Source organism: Thalassophryne amazonica, chromosome 14 (assembly GCF_902500255.1).
Source record: "Thalassophryne amazonica chromosome 14, fThaAma1.1, whole genome shotgun sequence".
In the NCBI taxonomy this organism is placed as follows: domain Eukaryota; kingdom Metazoa; phylum Chordata; class Actinopteri; order Batrachoidiformes; family Batrachoididae; genus Thalassophryne; species Thalassophryne amazonica.
Genome location: NC_047116.1, coordinates 96895860 through 96921962, shown reverse-complemented (window position 1 = coordinate 96921962; position 26103 = coordinate 96895860). Strand labels below are relative to the sequence as shown.

The 26103-nt window shown below is 44.1% G+C and overlaps 1 protein-coding gene across 1 annotated transcript; it reads left to right on the top strand.

The window, feature by feature from the left end:
- The first annotated feature begins 1300 nt into the window (after positions 1–1300).
- Positions 1301–21761, top strand: epsti1 (epithelial stromal interaction 1). Its single transcript, XM_034187054.1, has 8 exons — positions 1301–1435; positions 4422–4480; positions 4564–4647; positions 12183–12256; positions 12596–12679; positions 17212–17285; positions 21127–21323; positions 21553–21761. The coding sequence occupies exons 1-8, from the start codon at positions 1392–1394 to the stop codon at positions 21684–21686; spliced, it is 750 nt and encodes a 249-aa protein (XP_034042945.1). The 5' UTR covers positions 1301–1391; the 3' UTR covers positions 21687–21761.
- Positions 21762–26103: the final 4342 nt, after the last annotated feature.

Genomic DNA, 26103 nt, shown 5'->3' with positions numbered 1-26103 from the left:
AACTGTCAACTCACCAAACCTCAGGCTGGAGTCAAAGACCACTCCACACCTGCAGGGGGCAGCAGCACCATTAAGAACCAATGCCTGTGTCTCAGTTCAGGGGCTACACCCTTTGAAGGCTGTGTCCCATGAAGATCTGGCCTTCACAGACAGCGGAGACTGGGACACTCACAATGACTCATGAGACTGTTTGGGTTGTAAAGGACCCAACCTGTTGTATCCATCATTTTTGGGGAAGCGAAGGCTGTACATGTCAACCACATTGAAATGGGACGGCCTCGAGGCTCCGCTCGTGGTGTACGTGGCCCACAATTACAGCCTTTGAAGGATGCAGACTGAAGTGTTGATGCGTTGACGAACTGCTCCAAACACAGCAGAGGAAATACGTTTCCTTACACTTTGACTAAGAACTTTCAAACTCAAGTTTCATGTGTCGGTCAGGATGTCCCTGAGGACCAGGCTCACAGTGTCCAAATTTATAATGTTTTACTCAAAATAATGATGAAGACATGGGTTTATTTAAACTGATCAGAGGTTCATGTAGGTTTTCTTAATATTTGTGGTTCTCTGTTATTGTTTGTGTTCAGTGTTTCTGCTGTGCACCGCCTGACCGCCAAACATCCTGTCAGCTTCTTTTGTCAGTCGTTTGTGTCAGTCGACGGTAAATGGTAAATGGACAGCATTTATATAGCGCTTTTCCATCTGCATCAGATGCTCAAAGCGCTTTACAATTATGCCTCACATTCACCCCAATGTCAGGGTGCTACCATACAAGGCGCTCACTACACACCGGGAGCAACTACGGGATTAAAGGCCTTGCCCAAGAGACCTGAATGATTTTTCAGTCAGGCGGGGATTTGAATCCATGATCTTCTGGACTCAAGCCCAACACCTTAACCACTAGACCATCACCTCCCCACCAATGGCACATTTTACTGTTCAGTCACGACATTTATTCAGATTTATTATGATCGCTAATAGTATTTTATTTCTGGAGGACAAGAGTTGGCAAAGATGTGAAAGCTCAAAGTAGCAACGCCATTATGGTCCTTCATTGTCATGACTCTGGTCAGATGAAATCTGCTCTATGTGAAATCCTGTGACTGATCTTTGATCTCAAGGTGCAAAGATGACGGCACTCAGGACAGACTGACCTTACGTGAGGTCATCACGGTCCAGTACGGACATCCAGCCCCCCCCCCCCCCCCCCCCGGTCGGTTCGGCTCGATGCGGCCCTGTTGCCGCTGGAAACAATGAGCGCTTTGACGCGGCTCCAGCAGGGGGCGGTGCTGCGCTGTTTCGTTTGGTCCCGGTGACAGACGCGGACAAAAGTCCACAGAGAGCCGAAAACGTCTTTAAACATCTGGACAACGACGAGCAGGGCGTTTAAAATGACAGAAAATAACCCGCAATCCACCGCGAGGCAGCCGCGATAGTAAGTCGCATCTTGATTTTTATTATCTATCAATCAGTCAATACTTTATTTGTCATCATCATAATAACACAGTTAGAGATCATCTTCAACCGATGACTTCAGGTGACGGGGGGCTCGAACCCTGGACAGAACGGGACGCCAGTCTGTCACACACACACACACACACACACACACACACACACACACACACACACACACACACACACACACACACACACACACGCACACACACACACACAGAGGAAAAAAAAAAAAAAAAAAAAAACTGCAGTCCCCCTGCGCCCCCGGAGGGAACGAAGTCCACACAGAATAAATGACTTGGTGGGAATCGAACCTGTGACCTTGTCGCTGGGAGACAACAGTGTTAACCACTAATCCGCCGTGGTTAGAGTTATATATGTCTTATTTATCATAAATTTATGGCAGTCAAATAACACCGTGAAGTTTCTGTTTCATTTACTGTGAAGGGAGACCTGTGCTGCCTTCGAGGTGCCTCGTAAATGTGAGTGATTTGCAATGCGTTCCAATCCTTAAACACACAAAAAGTAAAGGTGACAAAATACAGCTGATAAATCTAAACTCTTACAGAATAATACTGATTGAGGCAAAACCACAGCTGACGTCACGCCATGTTGGGGCTCCTCATCCACAAAAATGATGTCACAGTGTAATCTGTTTCTAAGTTTTTGAAGGACAGCTGTATTTCTAATTCCTAAGTTAACCCATAATGTAACTTATTTTCTGTTGTGATTCTCTAAGAAATTTAAATTTTGAATTTAAATTAGAATTTTAAATTTGCCGCATTCAGGATGTGGCGTAATTGGGGGGTTGAGTGTGTTTGATTTTTGTTTTCTTTTTCTGTCTGTTTATTTATATTTTATTGTCATGTTTTTTGTTTGTTTGTTTGTTTGTTTGTTTGTTTGTTTGTTTTTTTGCTTGAACACCTGGGCAGAAATTCACTGCTCCGATTTATCCAATTGGATGTTGAGATATATTACAAATGTTTCATGACTTTTACCAAATTATTCACTTTTGTCATTAGTGAAGTTTTCAGTCTTGTAGTTTTTGCAAAAATGTCTAATAATTGACGTTTTCACTGAGGTCAGACTTGAAACTCTTATCTGACACATTTTCCATCTTTCTTGCCACAACAAGCTGCTGTTTGGAGGAGTTTGACACTAATGGACAAAATAACATTATTCATCATTGTAAGTATTTTACTGAGGAGTAATTTAAGGATTATTTTCAATTATACACTTTAATAGTAGGAGTCTCTCTATGAACATTCCAAAAATTCAGGACTGTTTGTTATAATAAATAACAGGACTGTTATTGCAGTTACAGAGACCTGGTTAAAAGATGACCAAGAGGATGGCGTCCAGCTTGAGGGATATGATTTTTTGCCATTAACAGGATGAATAAATGGGGCGGGGCATTGCACTTTATGTTAGATCAATTCATTGGTGTGAAATTATTAAAAATACAGAATTTTCTTTTTATATGGTTTGAATGCACGACGCGGAGTCTGAAACACATTCAAACCGTATAATGCACGGCTTCTCGTTGTTTAATCCGCTTATACCACGGTCCCACACAGTGAGCTAACACACAAAGATTTATTTAAGTTAACAGAACTTGATTAAAATGTGTGAGTATTTGGGACTATTTTATGTTTTGTTTCCGATGCGCTTACCAAGTCTGCCCCGCCCCCCCTCTGCTGTGTGGAGCTACGGCCAACTCTGGCAACAGGTCCAGAAACTACGCTCGCTGTTTTGATGCGGAGCGCTCAGCCGCCTGCAAGGACAGAACCGTTCTCTTCTTCTTTCCCGTCTTCAGTCTTGTCCAGTTGGTCCGATGTTAAATCTTTACGCCGTTGCTTTTGCTGTTCTTCTCGTTTGCTCTCCTCCTCTGTCCATTCCTCAAATGTTTTATTTTGGCCAAAAATATTAAAATTCACTTGGAAATCCATGTTTTATTGCGTTTCTGTCATTCACCTGTCAAAACGACCAGAGAAGAGTGATTATAACAGTGACTTAACTCGCCGAACTACGTGTGCATATAGACGAAAATAATGCACTCCAGTTAGACATGGAATTCTCACTGACCGTGGTATAAATAATTAGAAGCTGTGTTTATAGAGCTCCTAGAAGTTTTTTTTTTTCCACCCATTGCAGAATTTTCTGTTTGCTTTTCTTGTTTTCTGGAGCACTCGAGGTTGGATTTCAGGTATGTATTTGCCTGAAGCGCTTCTGTCAAAATGTCAGGTGACTCAGGAAAGGGAGGCGGTTCTTAGCCCAGGCTGTGTTCAGCAGGGGAGGGCTGCTAACCTGGACTGAGGATATCTTCAGGCAGAGGAAAGGAGAGGATTGAGGATCTCCTCAACCTTACTGACATGACCTCCATTGAGGTCATCAAAATGTTCCTCAGTGGTAAGTCACCTGGGCCGCACAAGAGTCACCCTGTGATGCTGAAGTGCCTCCATGTTGGGCTGTCGTGGTTTACATGTTCATGGAGGTCAGGGACAGTACCTCTGGACCGGCAAACTGGGGCGGTGGTCCCCACCATTAGACTCCTCCCTGAATTTCACACGTCTTCCTCCTTCAGCTTCCACCATCTGATCCTTTGTTGAGCTCTGACTCTCCTCTTCTTCTTCTTCTTCACCTCTAAAGTCATCCTACAAACCACCACCCTGTGCTCTCTCCTGACAGCACCTGACAGTCGCCAACGTCTTTTAGCTTAAATCTCCTACAAGGAATCACACACACACACACACACACACACAAACCTCAGATGATATAATATCCTCCTTATTAAGTGTATTAAAACTGATAACTTGCATCAGGCTCCAGAGTAAATGTTGGACAGACTAGAGAGTCTGGATCGGGTTCATGTTGTGACATTTGATCGTTACCTCAGTCCGACTGCGGTTCGATACCGACTCGATGTCCTGACAGTTCACCTGTTGGTGTGTCTGCTCTCCTTTCAGCTCAAATGGATTCACTGTGATCCCCCCAAATGAGTCTCAGCGGAGGGCGATCCAAAGCAGTACGTCCTCATTTTGAGTGTCGGTAAACACATTTCACATCTCCTGTGTCTTCAGTCGGTAACAGAGGTTTGTGTTGCTGCAGCGGCTCAGCGAGAGGAAGAGGCTGCTCAGAGATGGAGGGAGGATCACAGAATGACCTCAGTGGACCTGACCCCAGAGAGACTCGGTAAAGCCAACACCCTCCAGCACAGTCAGCTCTGAAGGAGCGGCTCGCGGAGAGCACGGCCACCCGGCTGCTACCGCGGCTCTCCGACGCAACGTAACCCAAAGTGTCAAAAACCTGTTTGTGCACTGAAGCTTTAGAAAAAAACAAACAGAAATGTACACGCTGTCTTCATTTAACTAAATCAGCCCCCACCAGAGCCCAAGCAGGTACTAACTACCACCACTAACCAGTAGGGTGGTAGTTATGTGAGCATACCTGTCTGTATGCAGATGGTAAAACTGGAAAAAATGTTGACACCACAAATGCTAGAAGAGAGAGTTCTATAAAGCCAGACAATTAGAAAAAGTTATAGAAAAATGGAAAAAATAAAAATCCTACAGCAGTTCTCACATTTACTTTAACTTCTGTTTTACTGCAGACTGTATGAACCTGAGAGGTTTCCTGTTTTGTCTGGTCATGTTCATGTCATTTGTTCCTATACATCTATTTCAGAACTTAAACACATTCCAAAAAAATTGGGACAGGGCAACGTAGGGCTTTATAATAAGGGGAAAAAATGAAATTCTATTATTTTGAACAGGTGATTGTGATCATGATTTGGAACAAAATCAGTATCCATGAGAACCTGAGATTTCAGTGCATAAACAGCAATGGCACAAGCACTGTATCAAGAGTGATCATCCATCAATAGCTGATATAACTACATGGACAAGGTTTTATGGACATTTACATGGACATTACTTTGGGAAACCTTTGTGAAGCACCACAACACAGAGTTACATTCACAAGCTTTACTGCATAAAAAAGAAGTCTCATGTTAACTTTGTTGAGAAGCAGTATTCTCTGGATCTTGTTTTGGAAGAAATGCACACTGTGGTCTGGACCAAATAGTAGAGCGGTTAAGGCCAACTTTTCACAAGAATCGTTCAGTTTTTGAAGAAAGCAGGAAACTTTGTGCAGGGATACTATGGGACCTAAGGACCATGAAAAAAAATAGACCCCCAAAAACTGCGCCCCCTGGTGGCTGCCATATTGAATTTTAAAATGGCCACTGAAATTGACCAATTTTTTAACATTATTTCAATTTATGATATGCAAAGGACAGTAATTACAGCATCTATCACTGTTTTCAATATCAGGGTATATTTCAATGAAGTTCTGAATCTAGTCATATGGAAGCCATATTGGATTTCAAGATGGCTGCCTTGTTTTTTACTTTTCTTTGCTTTTCTTAAAAATGACAGTAATGCAGGGAAAGAAGTTGATTAAAGTATAGTATTTTTGGTTCTAAAATCAGTAAATATCAATGAAAGTCAACCTCAAAGGGTCTTGAGATTCTTATACCAGTGTTATGTAATAATAAAAACACCTATATGGATGCTATGGCACTATTTTATGCTGCCAAGATGCCAATACATCAGAGATTACAGTTAAGACAGTGCTAAATTTCCAAAGCAAAAGTGCAACTTAAAATCCTATTGAAATTCTTTATCTCTTGTTTGCTTAATAATGCTTATCTTAAATATCTATCTAAAAATACTTGCACCCAGCTGTGCAAATACAATGAGGAGTGCTACGATGGATAAGCTTCTGACATTGATCAGACACATGCCAGCAGGGCAACTTTTAATTAGAAACTTGCTGGACATTTGGCCAGCTGGGTAAGATTTCCCCACTTGGGCTATTTGAAATGGACGAAAACGTTCATATATGATTTTAAAGCACTAAACATTTACTGATGCAACTTTAAATCATTCTGTTTGAAAAAAAAAAAAAATGAATATTCAAGTTTGCTGTAACAAAGATAGCATAAAAATCTCCAGTTTTTGCATTGTGCTTTTTAAATAATCTGTTTTGTTCTGTTACAGATCTACACATGTTTAATTATAATAAATCAGCTGTTTGTCATAATCTTAATTTTTTTATATATATAAATTTGGGTCAATAATAGTTTGCGCAGGTAATTCCTTGTAAATAACACACTTTATAGTGAAGTATCCCAGGAGTGATACAGATTATTCCACTATGGCTAAAATAATTCAGCTGAAATGTGGAACTGGCATTAGCTGGATATGGCTAATACGAACCATATCTTTTGGCCTTGTTTATATTCATTTGGCAGCCCACCCATATATTTTACCTTTAAAGTTGCCTTGGTGCATGGACATGTTTGAACTAGATTTCTGCCTCCAGGATTTAAACATAGATCTTTATTACCAGTTACTTAATTTGAAAGGTAATTCTCTGACGTATACTCAACATATATGGCACTGTATGCTAAGTAGGATGCATGGAAAAATAGAAGAAAAATATTTTGACAATAGAGTCCCTTACCAAAAAATAGTACTGATAAGTATATAAAAAGTAAACTGGAAGTATACTTGAAACATACTTGTATGTACTACTTTTTGGTAAGGGGTGAAATATGGCAGCCATCTTGAAATCCAGTATGACAAACATCTAGTAGATGAATTGTGAATGAAACTATTGCAATCACTACTTCAAAGATACAAAGGCCTGAGGCTTGAATTTTGAATTTGTCACTAAAATAGCAGAGATAATCAATACTTAATGTTAATTGCAGCCATTTTGGAATCCAATATGGCCGGCATCAGGCAATTAATGTAATAGGTTAATTGGACTCCTCATTACTTATGGGTAACTTTTACAGTTACACTTCCATCTTTACAGAGGACTGATATTTTTCATAATCTTCATTTTAATGGTGGCCATCATGGAATCCAATATGGCCTCCATCTCACAAAGTTGGAAATGAGTCCATTGGATTCCCTGACCCCAAAACCATGGGTAAATATTTTGGAATTGTGCTTTTATCTGCCTTAATTTGAAAGTAGATGGCAAAAATATGTTGAAAATAATGGCCATTTTTTAATTCAATATCGCAGCCACCAGGGGGCGTTATTTTTGGGGGTCTTTTTTTTCATGATTCCTAGGTCCTATAGTATCACTGTGACAAATTCATGCTTTCTTCTAAACTGAACAATTTCTGCCTTAACTTGGAAGCATGGTGGTGCCTCTACTGGTGGTTGGCTCTCACTGCGGTATTGTATCACTTCCTGTTCCGGAGCACAGCGGTGTTTTTCTGTATCTGTTAGCTGTTTAATCTGCGCAGTTAGATTGATCTAGTTAACTAGATAACAATTTGTTTCACAGTGTAATCTTTACGTGCCTTAACTAAAGCACTCCTTCTGCTGAATCACCTCTAAATTATTTACTCATTATTCACTTTGTGTGTTTTTAGGAATCCACTAGCTTAGCGCAGCTACTAGCTCTTAGCCGGTTTAACATGGCGGCTTCTCCTGTCTCTCCCGCACTTTTCTGCTCTGGGTGTGAAATGTTTAGTTATTCCTCGGCCTCCTTTAGCAGTAACGGTACTTGTAATAAGTGTATCTTATTCGTAGCTTTGGAGGCCAGGCTGGGCGAATTGGAGACTCGGAGCCGCACCTTGGAAAATCCTACAGCTAGCCAGGCCCCTGTAGTTGGTGCGGACCAAGGTAGCTTAGCCGCCGTTAGTTCCCCTCCAGCAGATCCCGAGCAGCCGGGAAAGCAGGCCGACTGGGTGACTGTGAGGAGGAAGCGTAGTTCTAAACAGAAGCCCCATGTACACCGCCAACCCGTTCACATCTCTAACCGCTTTTTCCCACTCAGCGACACACCCGTCGAGGAACAAACTCTGGTTATTGGCGACTCTGTTTTGAGAAATGTGAAGTTAGCGACACCAGCAACCATAGTCAATTGTCTTCCGGGGGCCAGAGCATATTTAAGCATAAAATTCAAAAAGAAAAAAATAATATAGCACCTTCAACTGCACCACAGACTAAAACAGTTAAATGTGGTCTATTAAACATTAGGTCTCTCTCTTCTAAGTCCCTGTTAGTAAATGATATAATAATTGATCAACATATTGATTTATTCTGCCTTACAGAAACCTGGTTACAGCAGGATGAATATGTTAGTTTAAATGAGTCAACACCCCCGAGTCACACTAACTGCTAATAGCACGGGCCGAGGCGGAGGATTAGCAGCAATCTTCCACTCCAGCTTATTAATTAATCAAAAACCCAGACAGAGTTTTAATTCATTGAAAGCTTGACTCTTAGTCTTGTCCATCCAAATTGGAAGTCCCAAAAAACAGTTTTTATTTGTTATTATCTATCGTCCACCTGGTCGTTACTGTGAGTTTCTCTGTGAATTTTCAGACCTTTTGTCTGACTTAGTGCTTAGCTCAGATAAGATAATTATAGTGGGCAATTTTAACATCCACTCAGATGCTGAGAATAACAGCCTCAACACTGCATGTAATCTATTGTTAGACTCGATTGGCTTTGCTCAAAATGTAATGAGTCCACCCACCACTTTAATCATATCTTAGATCTTGTTCTGACTTATGGTATGGAAATTGAAGACTTAACAGTATTCCCTGAAAACCCCCTTCTGTCTGATCATTTCTTAATAACATTTACATTTACTCTGATGGACTACCCAGCAGTGGGGAATAAGTTTCATTACACTAGAAGTCTTTCAGAAAGCGCTGTAACTAGGTTTAAGGATATGATTCCTTCTTTATGTTCTCCAATGCCATATACCAACACAGAGCAGAGTAGCTACCTAAACTCTGTGAGTGAGATAGATTATCTCGTCAGTAGTCTTATATCCTCATTGAGGACAACTTTGGATGCTGTAGCTCCTCTGAAAAAGAGAGCCTTAAATCAGAAGTGCCTGACTCCATGGTATAACTCACAAACTCGCAGCTTAAAGCAGATAACCCATAAATTGGAGAGGAAATGGCGTCTCACTAATTTAGAAGATCTTCACTTAGCCTGGAAAAAGAGTCTGTTGCTCTATAAAAAAGCCCTCCGTAAAGCTAGGACATCTTACTACTCATCACTAATTGAAGAAAATAGAACACCCCAGGTTTCTTTTCAGCACTGTAGCCAGGCTGACAAAGAGTCAGAGCTCTATTGAGCCGAGTATTCCTTTAACTTTAACTAGTAATGACTTCATGACTTTCTTTGCTAATAAAATTTTAACTATTAGAGAAAAAATTACTCATAACCATCCCAAAGACATATCGTTCTCTTTGACTGCTTTCAGTGATGCCGGTATTTGGTTAGACTCTTTCTCTCCGATTGTTCTGTCTGAGTTATTTTCATTAGTTACTTCCTCCAAACCATCAACATGTCTATTAGACCCCATTCCTACCAGGCTGCTCAAGGAAGCCCTACCATTATTTAATGCTTCGATCTTAAATATGATCAATCTATCTTTATTAGTTGGCTATGTACCACATGCTTTTAAGGTGGCAGTAATTAAACCATTACTAAAAAGCCATCACTTGACCCAGCTATCTTAGCTAATTATAGGCCAATCTCCAACCTTCCTTTTCTCTCAAAAATTCTTGAAAGGGTAGTTGTAAAACAGCTAACTGATCATCTGCAGAGGAATGGTCTATTTGGAGAGTTTCAGTCAGGTTTTAGAATTCATCATAGTACAGAAACAGCATTAGTGAAGGTTACAAATGATCTTCTTATGGCCTCAGACAGTGGACTCATCTCTGTGCTTGTTCTGTTAGACCTCAGTGCTGCTTTTGATACTGTTGACCATAAAAGTTTATTACAGAGATTAGAGCATGCCATAGGTATTAAAGGCACTGTGCTGCAGTGGTTTGAATCATATTTATCTAATAGATTACAATTTGTTCATGTAAATGGGGAATCTTCTTCACAGACTAAGGTTAATTATGGAGTTCCACAAGGTTCTGTGCTAGGACCAATTTTATTCACTTTATACATGCTTCCCTTAGGCAGTATTATTAGACGGTATTGCTTACATTTTCATTGTTACGCAGATGATACCCAGTTTTATCTATCCATGAAGCCAGAGGACACACACCAATTAGCTAAACTGCAGGATTGTCTTACAGACATAAAGACATGGATGACCTCTAATTTCCTGCTTTTAAACTCAGATAAAACTGAAGTTATTGTACTTGGCCCCACAAATCTTAGAAACATGGTGTCTAACCAGATCCTTACTCTGGATGGCATTACCCTGACCTCTAGTAATACTGTGAGAAATCTTGGAGTCATTTTTGATCAGGATATGTCATTCAATGCGCATATTAAACAAATATGTAGGACTGCTTTTTTGCATTTACGCAATATCTCTAAAATTAGAAAGGTCTTGTCTCAGAGTGATGCTGAAAAACTAATTCATGCATTTATTTCCTCTAGGCTGGACTATTGTAATTCATTATTATCAGGTTGTCCTAAAGGTTCCCTGAAAAGCCTTTAGTTAATTCAAAATGCTGCAGCTAGAGTACTGACGGGGACTAGAAGGAGAGAGCATATCTCACCCATATTGGCCTCTCTTCATTGGCTTCCTGTTAATTCTAGAATAGAATTTAAAATTCTTCTTCTTACTTATAAGGTTTTGAATAATCAGGTCCCATCTTATCTTAGGGACCTCATAGTACCGTATCACCCCAATAGAGCGCTTCGCTCTCAGACTGCAGGCTTACTTGTAGTTCCTAGGGTTTGTAAGAGTAGAATGGGAGGCAGAGCCTTCAGCTTTCAGGCTCCTCTCCTGTGGAACCAGCTCCCAATTCAGATCAGGTAGACAGACACCCTCTCTACTTTTAAGATTAGGCTTAAAACTTTCCTTTTTGCTAAAGCTTATAGTTAGGGCTGGATCAGGTGACCCTGAACCATCCCTTAGTTATGCTGCTATAGACTTAGACTGCTGGGGGGTTCCCATGATGCACTGAGTGTTTCTTTCTCTTTTTGCTCTGTATGCACCACTCTGCATTTAATCATTAGTGATTGATCTCTGCTCCCCTCCACAGCATGTCTTTTTCCTGGTTCTCTCCCTCAGCCCCAACCAGTCCCAGCAGAAGACTGCCCCTCCCTGAGCCTGGTTCTGCTGGAGGTTTCTTCCTGTTAAAAGGGAGTTTTTCCTTCCCACTGTCGCCAAGTGCTTGCTCACATGGGGTCGTTTTGACCGTTGGGGTTTTTCTGTAATTATTGTATGGCTTTTGCCTTACAATATAAAGCGCCTTGGGACAACTGTTTGTTGTGATTTGGCGCTATATAAATAAAACTGATTTGATTTGATTTTTGAACTTCATGTCAAAAGTCTGGCTGCAATATTTTGAACCAGTTGGAGAGCCCTAATGCTGGACTGCGGTAAACCAGAGAATAGAACATTGCAGTAGTCCAGTCTAGAAGAAATTGATTTGATTTGATTTAACCGCTCCACTAAAAGAGTAAAAGGACCATTCAGACTGTTGTCAGCAGTTTTCATGTCATGTTGACCTTCTAAAGCTCGAGTTTGAACAGGATTTAGGTTTTGGAGAACAATCATGCTCCTGTTTGTGGCCGCAGGGTCTCCAGAGGGTCCTGGCGTCTGTGGTGTTGGGTTCATGTGTCTGTAACATCTTCACTGTAGTCTGCAGGTACTTCCTGTGTGCACTTGGGTACTTTGTTTTCTGAACACTGTTGTGTTCGTATTTGTAGGTGGAACTGCGTCACAGGCTGAGGTCAGGGCGGGACAACATGCAGCTTCAACTCCCTCCAGGCTGCAGAAGAAGGTATTCACACATTTACCACAGCAATGGTGTATTCATCCACTCATTTCATGTGCATGTTTTATGGAGGTCATGATGTGAGGCATCATAAGTTTGTTCATTTTTGTCCTTTACTTTTTCAGGAATGTTCTGAAACATCCTTATTTTAATGGTCCTGATATTTAAAGCGTTTATCTGCAGGTCGCCTCTGAATTCTTTCTCATCCAAAAATGAATTTTTACATTTGTGATGATTATAAAACACCCCTTCTGTTATTTTCACATTATTTCTGCCATCAAATAAATAAACAGGCACATCCACCTATTTTGGGGACAAACTCTTATTTGAAGTTGTTGTTTCCAGATGAAAAAAGAAGAACTGGACAAAAGGAGGCGAAAAGAGGAGGAGGAGGAGCATCAGAAAAAGAAAGACGAGCAGAGGCAGAAGGTAAGCATTAAAACAATAATATCCTACTTTTATTTATTTCTTTATTTATTGACAGGATTCTGGAATGCGCCAAACAGCGCCACATGCTGGAGTGTAGTGGAGGTGAATATAAAAGCAGGATTTGTCATAATTGTCCCCCATCATGGGATGCAGAAATACTGGTTGTCCGTCCATCTGCTGGTCCATCCGTCCGTCAGTCCATACGATCATTCATGCGTAAGAGCCAACAGCATACTGGCCCTAACGTCTGATACGTTGAGTGCCGGGACACCAGATTTGCACCTCATATGCACCTCTTGAGGGTCTTTGTCACATTTCCTTTTCTTTAGGCTGCATGTTTAGTTTCCTTCCATTAACAATCGGACATTATAAGTTGCTTAATTGTAAGGTTTTCTGTGTTAAAGAAGATGACTGAATAAAAATAAAGAAATGCATACCCCGAACAGCTGAATGACGGATTCAGATTCATGTCTTTTTGGGGAGGTGATCGTCTAGGGGTTAAGCGTTGGGCTTGAGACCAGAGGATCCTTGGTTCAAATCCCAGCCTGACTGAAAATCACTAAGGGCCCTTGGGCATGGTCCTTAATCCCCTAGTTGCTCCCGGTGTGTAGTGTGCGCTTGCATGGCAGCGGCCTCACATCGGGGTGAATGTGAGGCATTGATGTGTAAAGTACTTTGAGTGTCTGATGCAAATGGAAAAGCACAATATAAATACAGTCCATTTATGTGTGTTTGCAATCCCACAACACAGTTAGCTCTCTGCTTTCAACCGTGCAAATTACAGACACAATTATTAGCCCCTGAAATATCTTTTGGGCTTTAAAAATCACATGGCATGCGCTAAAATTGTTGTGCGCAGTTGGGTAGAAACACCACAAATTACATGTTCATGAAGACAACTGTATCAAATGAACAATCGCTGTAGCAGTTCCTCGATGGTGAGGAAGATGTCCTCTTGTTGACTCTTCTTTGTGAAGCACTTTGTGATTTTATTTGCAATAAGTGCTACATAAATAAATCCTTACTGACTTGAGCGATTCCTAGACAGGACAGTGGACCCAGTGATGACTGAACAGGCCCAGTCTTGACATGACCTGTTTCTGACAGATGTATGTGGTTGCTGCGGGAACTACATACTCTCACATGAATCATTACTCGCCAGCTGGCTCAGTCCCTCGCTTGTTCTGATCTGGGTCTTTCGGTCGATGGAGCAGCTGTTCAGGTTGTCATCTATCCTAACAACATGACCCACCCACCAAAGCTGGTTCTTCACGATGACACACTCTATGCTCTGGAGCTTGACTTCAGCCGGTTCACTGATGTTGGTACAGTAGATGTCCCAGTGGATGTGGAGGACACTCCTAAGGCAATGCTGGTGGAGTCATTTGAGGGTTTTCAGGTGGCAGCTATAAGTGGTCCCCTTCTCAGATTCATACAATAAGGTTGGCATGATGATGGCTTTGTAGATGAGGATTTTCCTCTCGTGGAAGGTTTCTGTTATTGAAAACATGGGTATGAAGCCTTCTGAATGAAGTTCCTGCACACCTGAGTCAGTCTTGGATCTCATCTTCGATGATGCTGTTTGATGACACGTGGCTGCCCAGTGTGGAAGTACCTTCCTGTGAGTGTGAGGGTACCTTCCTGTGAGTGTGACAGTACCCCCCTGTGAGTGTGGGGGTGTCCTCCTGTGAGTGTGGGGTGCCCTCCTGTGAGTGTGGAGTGCCCTCCTGTGAGTGTGACGGTGCCCTCCTGTGAGTGTGGGTTGCCCTCCTGTGAGTGTGAGGTACTCACCTGTGAGTGTGAGGGTACTCACCTGTGAGTGTGAAGGTACTCCCCTGTGAGTGTGAGGATACCCTTCTGTGAGTGTGGGGTGCCCTCCTGTGTGTGTGGGGTGCCCTCCTGTGAGTGTGAGGGTACCCTCCTGTGAGTGTGGGGTGCCCTCCTGTGAGTGTGGGGTGCCCTCCTGTGAGGATACCCTTCTGTGAGTGTGGGGTGCCCTCCTGTGTGTGTGGGGTGCCCTCCTGTGAGTGTGAGGGTACCCTCCTGTGAGTGTGGGGTGCCCTCCTGTGTGTGTGGGGTGCCCTCCTGTGAGTGTGGGGTGCCCTCCTGTGAGTGTGAGGATACCCTTCTGTGAGTGTGGGGTGCCCTCCTGTGTGTGTGGGGTGCCCTCCTGTGAGTGTGAGGGTACCCTCCTGTGAGTGTGGGGTGCCCTCCTGTGAGTGTGAGAATACCCTTCTGTGAGTGTGGAGTGCCCTCCTGTGTGTGTGGCGTGCCATCCTGTGAGTGTGAGGATACCCTTCTGTGAGTGTGGGGTGCTCTCCTGTGTGTGAGGGTACCCTCCTGTGTGTGTGGAGTGCTCTCCTGTGAGTGTGAGGGTACCCTCCTGTGAGTTTGGGGTGCCCTCCTGTGAGTGTGGGTTACCCTCCTGTGAGTGTGGAGTGCCTTCCTGTGAGTGTGAGGGTACCCTCCTGTGAGTGTGGGTTGCCCTCCTGTGAGTGTGAGGTACTCACCTGTGAGTGTGAGGGTACTCCCCTGTGAGTGTGAGGATACCCTTCTGTGAGTGTGGGGTGCCCTCCTGTGAGTGTGGGGTGCTCTCCTGTGAGTGTGAGGGTACCCTCCTGTGAGTTTGGGGTGCCCTCCTGTGAGTGTGGAGTGCCTTCCTGTGAGTGTGAGGGTACCCTCCTGTGAGTGTGGATTGCCCTCCTGTGAGTGTGAGGTACTCACCTGTGAGTGTGAGGGTGCTCCCCTGTGAGTGTGAGGGTATCCTCCTGTGAGTGTGAGTATACCCTTCTGTGAGTGTGGGGTGCCCTCCTGTGAGTGTGAGGGTACCCTCCTGTGTGTGTGGAGTGCCCTCCTGTGAGTGTGAGGGTACCCTCCTGTGAGTTTGGGGTGCCCTCCTGTGAGTGTGGGGTACCCTCCTGTGAGTGTGGAGTGCCTTCTTGTGAGTGTGAGGGTACCCTCCTGTGAGTTTGGGGTGCCCTCCTGTGAGTGTGGGGTACCCTCCTGTGAGTGTGGGTTGCCCTCCTGTGAGTGTGAGGGTACTCACCTGTGAGTGTGAGGGTACTCCCCTGTGAGTGTGAGGGTACCCTCCTGTGAGTGTGGGGTGCCCTCCTGTGAGTGTGAGGATACCCTTCGGTGAGTGTGGGGTGCCCTCCTGTGAGTGTGGGGTGCTCTCCTGTGAGTGTGGGGTGCCCTCCTGTGTGTGTGGGGTGCCCTCCTGTGAGTGTGAGGGTACCCTCCTGTGAGTGTGGGGTGCCCTCCTGTGAGTGTGGGGTGCCCTCCTGTGAGTGTGGGGATACCCTTCTGTGAGTGTGGGGTGCCCTCCTGTGTGTGTGGCGTGCCCTCCTGTGAGGGTGGGGTGCCCTCCTGTGAGTGTGAGGATACCCTTCTGTGAGTGTGGGGTGCCCTCCTGTGAGTGTACCCTCCTGTGAGTGTGGGGTGCCCTCCTATGAGTGTGAGGATACCCTTCTGTGAGTGTGGGGTGCCCTCCTGTGTGTGTGGGGTGCCCTCCTGTGAGTGTGAGGGTACCCTCCTGTGAGTGTGGGGTGCCCTCCTGTGAGTGTGAGGATACCCTTCTGTGAGTGTGGGGTGCCCTCCTGTGTGTGTGGGGTGCCCTCCTGTGAGTGTGAGGGTACCCTCCTGTGAGTGTGGGGTGTCCTCCTGTGAGTGTGAGGATACCCTTCTGTGAGTGTGGGGTGCCCTCCTGTGTGTGTGGGGTGCCCTCCTGTGAGTGTGAGGGTACCCTCCTGTGAGTGTGGGGTGCCCTCCTGTGAGTGTGAGGATACCCTTCTGTGAGTGTGGGGTGCCCTCCTGTGTGTGTGGGGTGCCCTCCTGTGAGTGTGAGGGTACCCTCCTGTGAGTGTGGGGTGCCCTGCTGTGAGTGTGGGGTGCCCTCCTGTGAGTGTGAGGATACCCTTCTGTGAGTGTGGTGTGCCCTCCTGTGTGTGTGGCGTGCCCTCCTGTGTGTGTGGGGTGCCCTCCTGTGAGTGTGGTGTGCCCTCCTGTGTGTGTGGGGTGCCCTCCTGTGAGTGTGGGGTGCCCTCCTGTGAGTGTGGGGTGCCCTCCTGTGAGTGTGAGGATACCCTTCTGTGAGTGTGGTGTGCCCTCCTGTGTGTGTGGCGTGCCCTCCTGTGTGTGTGGGGTGCCCTCCTGTGTGTGTGGGGTGCCCTCCTGTGAGTGTGGGGTGCCCTCCTGTGAGTGTGAGGATACCCTTCTGTGAGTGTGGAGTGCCCTCCTGTAAGTGTGGGGTGCCCTCCTGTGTGTGTGGGGTTCCCTCCTGTGAGTGTGAGGGTACCCTCCTGTGAGTGTGGGGTGCCCTCCTGTGTGTGTGGGGTGCCCTCCTGTGAGTGTGAGGGTACCCTCCTGTGAGTGTGGGGTGCCCTCCTGTGAGTGTACCCTCCTGTGAGTGTGGGGTGCCCTCCTGTAATTCCCAACAGGATTAATATGGATGGATGGAATAAAGCAACACTTGAATGGTGGCTCATATCATATACCCTGTTTTTTGCTGTGCTATGTTTTCTGTTGTGTCTCAGGCTGAGTGCTTGGAGGAGAAAAGGCGACGGGATGAGCAGAGAAGGAAGGAGCAGCTCAGGCAGGACCACATCAGGTCAGGCCTCTTCACTGACATCTTACATGTTTATATTGGAACCCGCTCTTAACCGTGTTAGAGTAGGTGCAGAAAATAATCTTGGAGCTGGCAGGGCCACCATGGAAGCTGTCTTAGACTTTGCAGGTGGAAACTGTCAGGGATCTTGATTTGCCAATGACAGCAGCCATACAGCAGACAAACACCGTACACCAGTAAGAACAAGAACCTTGACGACAGCAAATATGGAGGACAATGTCATTGTAACAATTCAAGCATAACTGGTGCCCCCAAAACAGAGAACACACAGTTTGTCACTAAACACAGGTTTTATTCAAAGTCCAGGTAAAGGCCAAGTTCAAGCTCAGCACATCAGAGAGGAACAGAATCCTTGAGGGGCAGAACACAGCATGTAAGAGGGAGAAACAGGCAGATAGTTTGGTGCAGAATGAACCAGTCAGACCAAACAACAACAAAAGACAAGGGAAGAAAGACGAGAGTTATCCACAAACAAGCACAGACCAAAACCAGGAGAAAAGACCATACGAGATGTTCTGGCAGAGAACAGGTGGGAAGAAACACAGGCGCACAGAATGAGGAAGGAGGTATAGAGAGCAGGGCAGGGAAAAACCACAAAGAGGAGAACAAACAGACAACTAGAACTGTGACGGTGCCCAAATACCCAAAGACAGGATCACATAAACAGTGAGAGGACATTTCATGAAAAAACAAAAATCATCTGCAGCGCAAAAACATGCTGAAGGAGTGAGGAGATGGAGGGTCATCGTATGTCCACAGGAGTCGAAATCTGTTCAACAGATGTGTGTTTGTGGTATCTGCTGCCTTCCAGGAAGGTTCTGACCACCAGCTTTAATTAATGTGTGTGTGTGTGTGTGTGTGTGTGTGTGTGTGTGTGTGTGTGTGTGTGTGTGTGTGTGTGTGTGTGTGTGTGTGTGTGTGTGTGTGTGTGTGTGTGTGTGTGTGTGTGTGTGTGTGTGTGTCGGCTGATTGGGTGCCACCGTCTGCGTGTCCCTCAGGGTACCACCCCCCAGTCCAATGGCCAAACAGAGCAGTACAGCAGGGACTTGGCGATGGTTCTCTGGGTTCCCACTGCTGGTCCCAGTGGGCGGAGCAGCTGTTGTGGGTGGATACAGTTTGATGACAAACCACTTCAGCTCCTGATGTGTTTATGGCTGTCAGCCTCCATTGTTTCCAGAGCTGGTGAGGCTGTGGTGCCCTTGTCCAGTGCTGTCACCTCGCGTGACTTATGGCTTGTGCGGCCTTGTTATTGTCTCTGCTCCAGTATCCAGTCTGGTGTTTCCAGAATGGGGAAAAACAGGCAGATAGTTGATGCAGACAAATCCAAAGCAAAAGATAAAACCATGAGAATAATCAAAAACTGGCTGGTCTCTGCACCTTCCCCGTTCTCATGGACTGTCATATTTGCTTGCAGAGATAGTATGGTATGACTGTGACCCAGACGTGAAAACAGCTTGATCTGGCCAAGATCTTCCACAGGTCTACATTAGGTGAAATCACTGAAGGGTTAGGCAAAGGTCATGATTCTGCTCACATCATTTTTCTGCACTTGACAGGCAGAGAAAATCCTGTCTAGTGTTCTGCGTCTAGTACATAAATCAAACTGGCTACCAGGGATAATCGTGTTTGTATCAGAGTTATTAATCCATTCAGTAACACCCAAATGAGAACATTCAGGACAATGATTAGTGATGGAAATGGTTGTTCCTCTATGAAGCAGAGCCACAATAGAACGTACACTGAACGAGGACCACCTGGTCAGCTAGCGACTGCTGCCGGGCAACTTCTACATCTGTCAAGAACTCTTTCTCTGGTGTACCCTAGTCCTAGATCTAGAAGTCCAGAGAGAATGTCTGCGGGGGGACTACACTGAACCTTCTTCCAGTACAGTCTAAGGAGAGTGGAAGTAAAGGTGGTGTGTACCTTCCTTATCCTTACCAGCTGGTCATTGCACCAAAACAGAAGGTTCCTGGTTCAAGAATTCCTGGAATTGTGTCAGTATGATCATCTATAATAAAATTTGTGTCCAATCAACATGCAGATCCATATCGGGTCTGCTGTGACAACCACAAGCAAAAAGGGAGAAGCTGAAATAACGTCCTGTGTTATGTGTCCAGTTTTCCTGCAACTCATTGAAAAGTTTATTTTTCCATAATTTCAAATAGTTTATGCTTTAATATGACAGTAATTTAGGGGAAAAAAGATGACTTACAACTGTAATAATCTCCAAAATAAGGTAACATGAACATACACCAGTCTCAGGAGTGTCCATGTAAGATGCTGGGACAAGCTGGAAATGTAGACCAGTATATTTAACAAAATCTACAAGACTGCATGTTGTGGGCTTGTGTTGCTCTTTGATTTGGTTCCAAGGGGTGCATGATGCTTACACCCTAAATATTTGCTTGCTAAACAGGGGTTAGCACCGCTGCTACTGGGCATCACCTTCCCTGACTATTTTCCAGCCCATCACTAAAAATTAACCTGGTCAGGTGTGCACATCCAATCAAGAGCTAGGAAGCACAAGACTTGACTAATCAGTTGTCGTTGTAGTGGACAGACATGGAGAGCACACACAGCAAAACACACCCACTCCTCTTTGCCCAACTTTGTCATGCTGGTATTTCTTTGTACTTAACTGTCTGATTTGTTGGACTCTGCTGACAGTAACTGATGACTACAGTATGCTCGTTTACACTGTCACTGTAAACGAGCATAGTCGGCAAGTTTTTGAGATGCAGAGTTGTGACCGTCATTTTAACACGAGCCTCGGGCTGCGCTGCTGTCCAAGGTTCTGAAAGAGAAGAGTGAAAACGCCTGCTGTGGGTTTGTGCTGCATTATAGCACTCCGCTGTGGCACTCATCACCACGGAGGTCACTCCTGTCTCATCACAACTCCTCTCTTTAATGAAAAAAAGAAAAGAAAAATTCCATGCGTCAATAGTTTGTCCACTGTTTATCTTTTGCAATAGTGATTGATTCATCAGATGAATTTTGTTTCCGTTGCAGGTGCTTGTTTATTGCCTGTGCTTTCTGTAATTGATTGCCTTTTCTCGAGACCCAAAGTAATTTTTTGTATGTTTTGCAATTTGAAATTGCTGCAACACATTTTACTTGTTGTTAAGTGGCACATATGTCAACCTGTAGCACCAAGATGTACCATGTGCCCTGCCGTCTGCGTGGGTTGGGTTGGGGGGGGTGAGTACTACAGAATATAATCTCTTCTACAGTGTTACATGCTATACGACCTCCCCAATATATATACCCAGTCTTTCCACTCGAGTGGCATGTGGGTGACGTGTGCTGCATGCACATCACACATAGGGGTGGAGAGTGAGATGTACTTTTGTCTTGTGGGCTGCACAATAGCAAGTGTGAAGTACTTGTGTAATACGTCTGACGCACGTCACTGGTGCAATGACTGTGCATGTTACTGTCATCACAAAGCACCCACTAGCTGTGCTCCTGACTTGGTTCAGGCGTATGACGGGAGTACATCCCTGTATGTGCTGTACACATTCTAGACTTTTCACTGGACCTGTAGAATTTGCATATGCAGGACCAAAACTCTCCACGGCGCTCTGCAACCTTCTAGCCACTGCACCTTCTCTTTTGTCTTTTTTTCCCGGTAGACTGCCCGTAGCAGCACGTACAGCAGGTTGTGAGTGAGGCCTAAATTATTCAAATGCTGGAGTACACACTAACAACACACACTAATTTATAAATGTATTTAAATACAATACAACTCACAACTGTTATGAGGATGACAACGCATGAAATGATTGTGTGTGAACCGTTTTTCTCGTTCTTTATGTTTGGACAGAGTCAACTCAGCCTTTCTGGACAAACTACAGGCTCCAGGGAAAGTGAATAAGAAGGAGACAATGAGTGAAGGAGGCGGGGAGACACAGCGTCCCTGTTTGGTACAGAACCAGCTCTTCAAGACCAAAGGGCAACAACCCCACCTCCACCTGGTACCAGATCCAGAACAGTGTGGTTCCAGCAGGTCAAAAGAAGCTGGTGAGCTGAGAATGATTCTAAAACCTGAATAAAACCTCGCGGCTCAGCACTGGTTTCCCAAAACTACGAGACCTGCTCACCTCCTGAGTTAGATCATATATATGTTAATATCTGAAGGGTGGGTGAGTGATCTTTACCCACACCGGGCTTTAATTTGCATGACCTCTTTATGATGTCACAGGGCTCTGGGCTGCCTCACGTGTCTGGGTTTTTCCCGTGTGTTTTTCAGGCCCGCAGACTGACGGTGAGGTGGCATTGATGGAGCTGGTGAACTCTTTCCCAGACTGCAGCAGAGACGTGCTGGAGGACATCCTCAACCAGTGTGACGGTGATTTGCAGCAGGCCCACGGGCTCCTCAGCTGAACCTTTCCCACGCTCCACCGGGTGGCGCTGACTCGTAGGTGTTGCCAGTTTATAATCCACAGACATGCTGTTCTTCAAGACAAACTTCCTGGTTATTTATCCCATTTTAAAGGTTTTGTCACTGACATGAACACAAGTGGTGTTTTTTTCCTAGATTGGGAGGTTTTATACTCAGGGGCAACTTATATACTGAAAAATCACACGTTCGTTATTAATAATATGAATTATAATAATGATTTTTATCGGACTTTGGGCAAAATTTCTAGACTCCTGTTACCTTGTGGTAGTATCTTTGCAACAGAATGTTTTTTGAGCGCAGAACTCTTGAATTGCTCGATGTGCCTTCGTAAGAAGTTCTGGTGATTGTCTTACTGGATACGGTCTGTGCAAACTGGGACCCGACCAGGGGCTGATCTTCTGAAAGCGAGGAAGCTGCACATTCATGACGAACCCAGACGACCCACAGTGTCGGTGTAACAGACTGACAGTCTGATGCCACGTGACCTCATTTGTATCAGACTGTGTGAGTCCAGAGCTCCGTGAACAACTTCTGACTGCATGTTGACTGTCGTTCCCGTTTTCTGTAAATCTTCACTAAAGATCTTTAGACTTACTCATTCTGTCTCGTGTGATTTCTGACTCTTATTGAATTTTTATTCTGACATGGACCTCCTCAGGAATCAAAGCAGAATAATAACAATACAAGAATAAAAAGGGCGCTACAACAATACACCAAAACTCCAAATTATAGAGCTGAAAATAAAGGAAAAATAATGTATTTTATACTCCATTTTATCATCTTCCAGAGCCATTTTTTGGCAGGTGTGACTTATAGAAAATAAATTGACTTTGTTGGGGTTGGGATCAGCTCCACAAGTCAAAGCTTCTAAATGGTTCATGGACACTTTGATTTTACAGTCTCTGAGCAAAGGAGCAAAGTTTATAAGGAAAACTGAAAATGTGGAAGTCTCAGAGAGGAAGACAGCTTGTTTGCTGAACTGAATTCTTGGTCACACACAGCCTCACCATCAACAATTTTATTCAGTTCCAAGTAGGCGGGGTCATAAATGTAATACACAAAATATGCATGTTAGTCTACGAGCCGAGCAGGTTGTCAGTAAGACATAAGGTGGTGATGCAACACTGACAATCCAGCCTCAGTGGACCATGGTGGCTATCCAGGGTACAGAGTAAGTTTTGCAGAGTAAAATTTACTTTGCTAAGATAACATGTGGTCCCAGTTCAAACAGACTTAAATATACTCTGGCACTGTGCAGAAATGAAGTCCAGGTTGTTAAAAGCAGCATTTCTCCTTTAATTTGGGTTGTCTTATATATACACGTGTGTCTCCAGTGATTTTTAAATGAGCAGGCAGCTGTTGATTAAATAACCTCTTAATTTTGCTCTCTGAGTGACACCAGGACGATGCATTTCACTTAAAAATACACATGCTACTGAGTGTTTCTCAACTGTACTCAAAAGTATTGGAACACCTGGCATTTCACACATATAAATATAAAATAAAGTTATCTTCCTTAAACTCAAACTGAAAGCCAATCTCTACAACTTGATATAAATTAATTAAAAAATGTAAAATCCAGCTTCCTGATGAAGTGGTGTAGAGGATTTTCTTCAAAAGAAGACCTCAAAGTTCAGCTACAATTTGACAGAAAATCCATTTGAGATGAAAGACTAGATATGATGTTTTGGTGAAAGAAACTTTTGTATTTCTTCATAACTGATGTAAATAAAGTCCAAGACATATTCAGTGACTTGGAAATGTTCATGTTTCCATCCCCTAACTTGTCTGAAGAAAACTGGCAATAAAACCGATTATTATTTAGAGGTTTTATCAAGTTTTAGAGATTTGCTTTCAGTTTGAGTTTGAGGAAGATAATTTTAGAATTTTTTATTTTATTTATTTATTTATTTATTTTTGTATTTCTTGTATTTAAAATGGCATAAACAAAATAAATGTGTGAAATTCCAAGTGTTCCAATACTTTTGGAGGGCACAGTATCCTAACCTTATGATGAGTGCAAAATGAGTGTGGGATTATTACTGTTTGGTTTAAGAAGGTTTAATTTTCACTGTTGCTGCACTTTGTATCAAATATATAACATAGTCATATTGATATGACAGTATTGAGATATTGATCATTTGTCCATATTGTACAGCCCTACTGTCAACTAGCTGAAAACTTTGAATATTAATTTACATCTACATTAAAAAGGGCAGCTCGGTGGCTTAGTGGTTAGCACTGTTGCCTCACAGTGAGAAGGTTGTGGGTTCAATTCCCGTGGCCTTTCTGTATGGAGTTTGCATGTTCTCCCCATGTGCATGGGAGTTCGTCCGGGCACTCTGGTTTCCTCCCACATCCAAAGACATGCAGGTTAGGTGGATTGGAGTCTTTAAATTGTCCGTAGGTGTGTGTGGGGGTGTGTCTGTGCTTGTTTGTCTGTTTGTGGCCCTGCGACAGACTGGCGTCCTGTCCTGGGTGAACCCCGCCTCGCGCTGTATGACTGCTGGGATAGACTCCAGCCAGCCGCGACCCTTAATTGGACTATCTTATATTGTATGGCCTTGCCTTACAATATAAAGCGCCTTGGGGCAACTGTTTGTTGTGATTTGGCGCTATATAAAAAAATTGATTGATTGATTGATTGATTGACTAAGCGGTAGAAGATGAATGAAGACACTTACATAAAACAAAATGCTTAAAGTGGCAGCGGGTTAAGAGGGCTGTAATTAGGGGGGTCAGTGGGGTGGAGCCCCCCAGAAGCTGAAAAGAAGAAAAATGTGGGGGGTCTGAAGCTGAAAGGTTTTAGCCATGCTCATGCTCTTTACTGAAAAAAGTCTGAAAGACCTAAATGACATGGTGAGATGCTGAAGAGCTTCACTTATTCATGTCCATGACATGTACATATTATAAAACTGACAGTAACTGAAGAGACACCTGCTCATTGCTGTGTGTGCGGCGAGAGGAGGTGCACACTGTACAGTGAAGAACGACACGAAGGTCCCAGATGGACCGCGTGGAGATGACACACAGGCAGAGAAGGTAAACCCCAGTGCAGAGGGCAAATCCAAACTGGAGGGTGGAATAAGAAAGATGGCAGCTGACTATGAGGGAGGTGAAATTGAAGAGACCGAAACAGGCAACATTAAAACAAATAACCACAACAACACGCGTGGACGTGACGGTAATTTTATATTTATTGTGATTAAGCAGGGCAGCACAATGTCTTAGTGGTTAGCACTGTTGGCTTACAGCAAGAACGTCATGGGATTAATTCCCACTTGTGTCCTTTCTGTGTGGAGTTTGTGTGTTCTCCCCATGTTTGTGTGGGTTCCCTCCAGCTTCTTCCCACATCCAAACACATGCAGGTTAGATGGACTGGAAACTTTAAATTGTCTGTAGGTGTGAATGTGTGTGTGTTGAGAATGAAGCCATATGAATGAATGAATGAATGTTGAGAATGGAGCCAATGAAGAGAAGCCATATTGGCCTCTCTTCATTGGCTTCCTGTTAATTCTAGAATAGAATTTAAAATTCTTCTTCTTACTTATAAAGTTTTGAATAAGCAGGTCCCATCTTATCTTAGGGACCTCGTAGTACCATATCACCCCAATAGAGCGCTTCGCTCTCAGACTGCAGGCTTACTTGTAGTTCCTAGGGTTTGTAAGAGTAGAATGGGAGGCAGAGCCTTCAGCTTTCAGGCTCCTCTCCTGTGGAACCAGCTCCCAATTCGGATCAGGGAGACAGACACCCTCTCTACTTTTAAGATTAGGCTTAAAACTTTCCTTTTTGCTAAAGCTTATAGTTGGGGCTGGATCAGGTGACCCTGAACCATCCCTTAGTTATGCTGCTATAGACTTAGACTGCTGGGGGGTTCCCATGATGCACTGAGTGTTTCTTTCTCTTTTTGCTCTGTATGCACCACTCTGCATTTAATCATTAGTGATTGATCTCTGCTCCCCTCCACAGCATGTCTTTTTCCTGGTTCTCTCCCTCAGCCCCAACCAGTCCCAGCAGAAGACTGCCCCTCCCTGAGCCTGGTTCTGCTGGAGGTTTCTTCCTGTTAAAAGGGAGTTTTTCCTTCCCACTGTCGCCAAGTGCTTGCTCACAGGGGGTCGTTTTGACCGTTGGGGTTTTTCTGTAATTATTGTATGGCTTTTGCCTTACAATATAAAGCACCTTGGGGCAACTGTTTGTTGTGATTTGGCGCTATATAAATAAAACTGATTTGATTTGATTTGTGTGTGTGTGTGTGACTCCTGATGTGTGTACAGTACATCTGGAATTTGATGAGCTGTGGTGAAATGACTTTTTAAATGTTTTAACTGACAAAAACTGAAGTTTATAACTGACAGCAACTTGTAGATGATGTTTAAAATTTGAATCCTAAATGACAGA